The 3000-nt window shown below is 32.7% G+C and overlaps 1 protein-coding gene across 1 annotated transcript; it reads left to right on the top strand.

The window, feature by feature from the left end:
* Positions 1–785: 785 nt before the first annotated feature.
* Positions 786–2720, top strand: LOC138707994 (UPF0547 protein C16orf87 homolog). Its single transcript, XM_069838096.1, has 3 exons — positions 786–986; positions 1633–1821; positions 2347–2720. Exons 1-3 carry the CDS (start codon positions 939–941, stop codon positions 2566–2568), a joined length of 459 nt encoding a protein of 152 aa, XP_069694197.1. The 5' UTR covers positions 786–938; the 3' UTR covers positions 2569–2720.
* The last annotated feature ends 280 nt before the right edge of the window (positions 2721–3000 follow it).

Below are 3000 nucleotides of genomic sequence, written 5' to 3' on the forward strand. Positions count from 1 at the left end.
TGGATATAAATGATTTATTTGTGGTGCCTATTTGTGAAACTAGTAGATGCATTCCTTCTTTATTTACGTTGATTTGATTATAGCATTAATTCTTTGTAAACAGCTGACATCCTGATCTGTGGCTGACATGTTGACGCGCCATCAGTAATAAAGCTATTGTTCAGTGTAGCCAACACATGAGAAGCCATGAGCATCTAGTGCCAACATTAGTTTAAACGGGTGGACTGCCAGATATTATGGAGAAAATGGAAGCATGTTTAAACTGAATAGTAAAGTTGAACGGGTTTAATTTATTCCAAGTTTAACTAACTTTGGAGAAAACGGCCCTAAACGATGCAATATAACTGCCGCCATTTGTTATGTTGAGTCTCAGCTATTGTGAAATGTACATGCTAAAACGGTTTAAGTACATGTTACGTTAGTGCACTAGCTTTATCTATGGTGTGGTAGCACCTTTACTTGTCTGTGTCCTGCGCATGCGCAGTGTCCCATCATTGGACTTAGAAGAATTTCTTGCGGGACACTAAGTGCAGTTTCTCCCATATTTTTCTCCGCATATGTATGTTTTTCTTATTTTTATTTAGTGATATTATTATTAATTTTTAGCGACATTTCTGGGGATTTTTTAACAAACTTTGGAGAAATTAAGCTACTTTTTTGCTGAAAAGTTAGCGAGATTGTAGGGTGAAATGTTGGCAACACTGATTTGTTATTATGTTGTGTTGTGTTATTTGTGTTTTGGTGGGTTAGGGCGGCAGGCGGCGGTGGCATTAACTTTGAATAGGTTCGAAAATTGTTTATGTCATATTAAAGATAGTTAAAGTGGATACATATATATTGGCTTACAATGTATAATGGGGTGTAAATATAGTTTGTTGTATTTAAAACGCAATTTGAGGAATGGCTTTGCCTGATTTTTAAGCAATGTAAGATTCAAAATGCCCAAAAAAATGATTACAAAAAGTTGTCCCAAATGCGTTCAGCAGGTAAGAGTAATGTCTTTTATTGTTTAAAGTACTACACAGAAGTGCATTTATGCGTCTGTTACTTTTCTATATGTAGTAATAGTACTGAGGTACAAAATGCCTAACTACGCACAATATTATGTCAATAAAACATCCTTTCCCTTTAATAATTTTACTTTTGTTATAACTAATATACTTTGCATATTGCTGATCGGCGTAGAACAGTTTTCCCCGTTACTAAAATAAAGATTGAATTAATTAAAAAAATTGCCTATTTAGTAAAATGTAAGTGTGTTGTATTTAACTTAAATTTTGTACATTGTACTTAGTTAAAATTCTGTAATAAATGTGTACTTAGTTAAAAGTAATTCTGTAATAAATGTCTGTATGATACATATTTTCTAAATTGGTTTACAAACACTTTTTGGAAAATGTAAATACGTAGGAGAAAACTTTAGTATACGGTTTCCTCACTGTCAGCAAATTAAAATAGGTTTATTTCCGTAGTCATATTAAGAATCGATTTTATAGTCAAATGAGATACCCATGGTTAATAACTGCTTGTGATTTTGAGTTAATGTGAGATAGCCTAGATAATTATGTTTAATTTTTTCATCACTGATGTAACTATTTGTAGACTTAATTCATATGCACTTTACACTTACAGTTACCAGTAGCTTGCAAAGCTTGCCCATGTGGACACATTTTTGTTTCTGCTCGTCGGGCTATAATCACAGCACAAGCTGCAGCAGAAGTTCGAGATGAAGGTATAACAAAGCGGAGACGCACAGAAAGAGTAAAAAGGGGAAAACCCAACTACTATGATGCTCTGGAATATGAGAAGCAAACTAAAAAGGTAATCTATCTTTTGGTAGGAATCAGACTCAGTCTTATTAAAAGCTATTTATTCCTTGGTGGGGAAATTACAAGTAGGCCTATTTAGTAACAAGTAAACGGAATTGTTTCGTCAATAAGAAAATTCTGTTTTCTATTTCTCTTAATTGTATTCAGTTTAAGTAGCTGGTCAAATATGAAGGATGTACTATTTCAGAGGTGTTGTTGGCGAAGTTACAACTTTTTTTTTGTAAGATAGTGATAGAGTTTGTATAATGATGATAAGTTGGCGTGCCTCGAGAAAATCTTAAAGTTTTAGCGATTTTGTTCTTCTAAATTCTCTGACAAGGGGCTAGAACTCTAACCAGGTCATATGAGAAGAACGTATGTAGGTACATTTGTTGAATATCTGCCAGTGTTGCCCATTTGTAAAGTTAATTTGAGAGGCAACAGTAAATTTTTGTAATCAAATAACACTTAAAAATTGTTACTGTTTTTGTCATGTTTTAAGGACGTGCCTGTTAACATTTAATTTTATCCAAAGCAGAAACGGAATCGGAATGATGGACACAGAGATCAGCATCGGAAAGGAGAGGTAGAAGGCCAGCATCGACTCAAGAAAAAGAAGAAAAAAAAGGCTCCAGTTGAGAAAGAGCACGAAGAGAAAGATGTATCATTGCCAGCAATCACACCTGAAAATAGTCTTAAGTGTTTCGTCATTCTAGCAGAAATAAACAGGAAAATGGGTTCCACATCATGGAGAGTATAAGAATTTAAAATTTAATAGCTTAATAGCATTACACAGTGGATTTGATTCGAGTGCTTGACTTTGCCATAAGACTGGAATGTTTTCTCTGGACAAAACTCATATAGAGTCTGAGATTGCTTACAATACAATAAACCTAGTGTTTCACATCAACAGTTTAATGTGCTACTTTTTAATCTTTTCCACCCATTCTCTCTCCTGAATGAAGCTGAATTTTAAATATTTTCCTGCTATTTAAATTACGTTATTTATCCTATCACAATAATCCTTTTTTCAGACATTTCATTTTTATTTTCAGGAAAATTGATCTATATTGATTTAAAATTTAATTTATTGATATATTTATATTATTTTGTCAGTAATTCATTTTTTTTAATATAAGATAATTATAATATTAATTAATTATTTTGCATGTGTTGCAATATTTTGAAAAGC

This window comes from Periplaneta americana, chromosome 10 (genome assembly GCF_040183065.1).
Source record: "Periplaneta americana isolate PAMFEO1 chromosome 10, P.americana_PAMFEO1_priV1, whole genome shotgun sequence".
In the NCBI taxonomy this organism is placed as follows: domain Eukaryota; kingdom Metazoa; phylum Arthropoda; class Insecta; order Blattodea; family Blattidae; genus Periplaneta; species Periplaneta americana.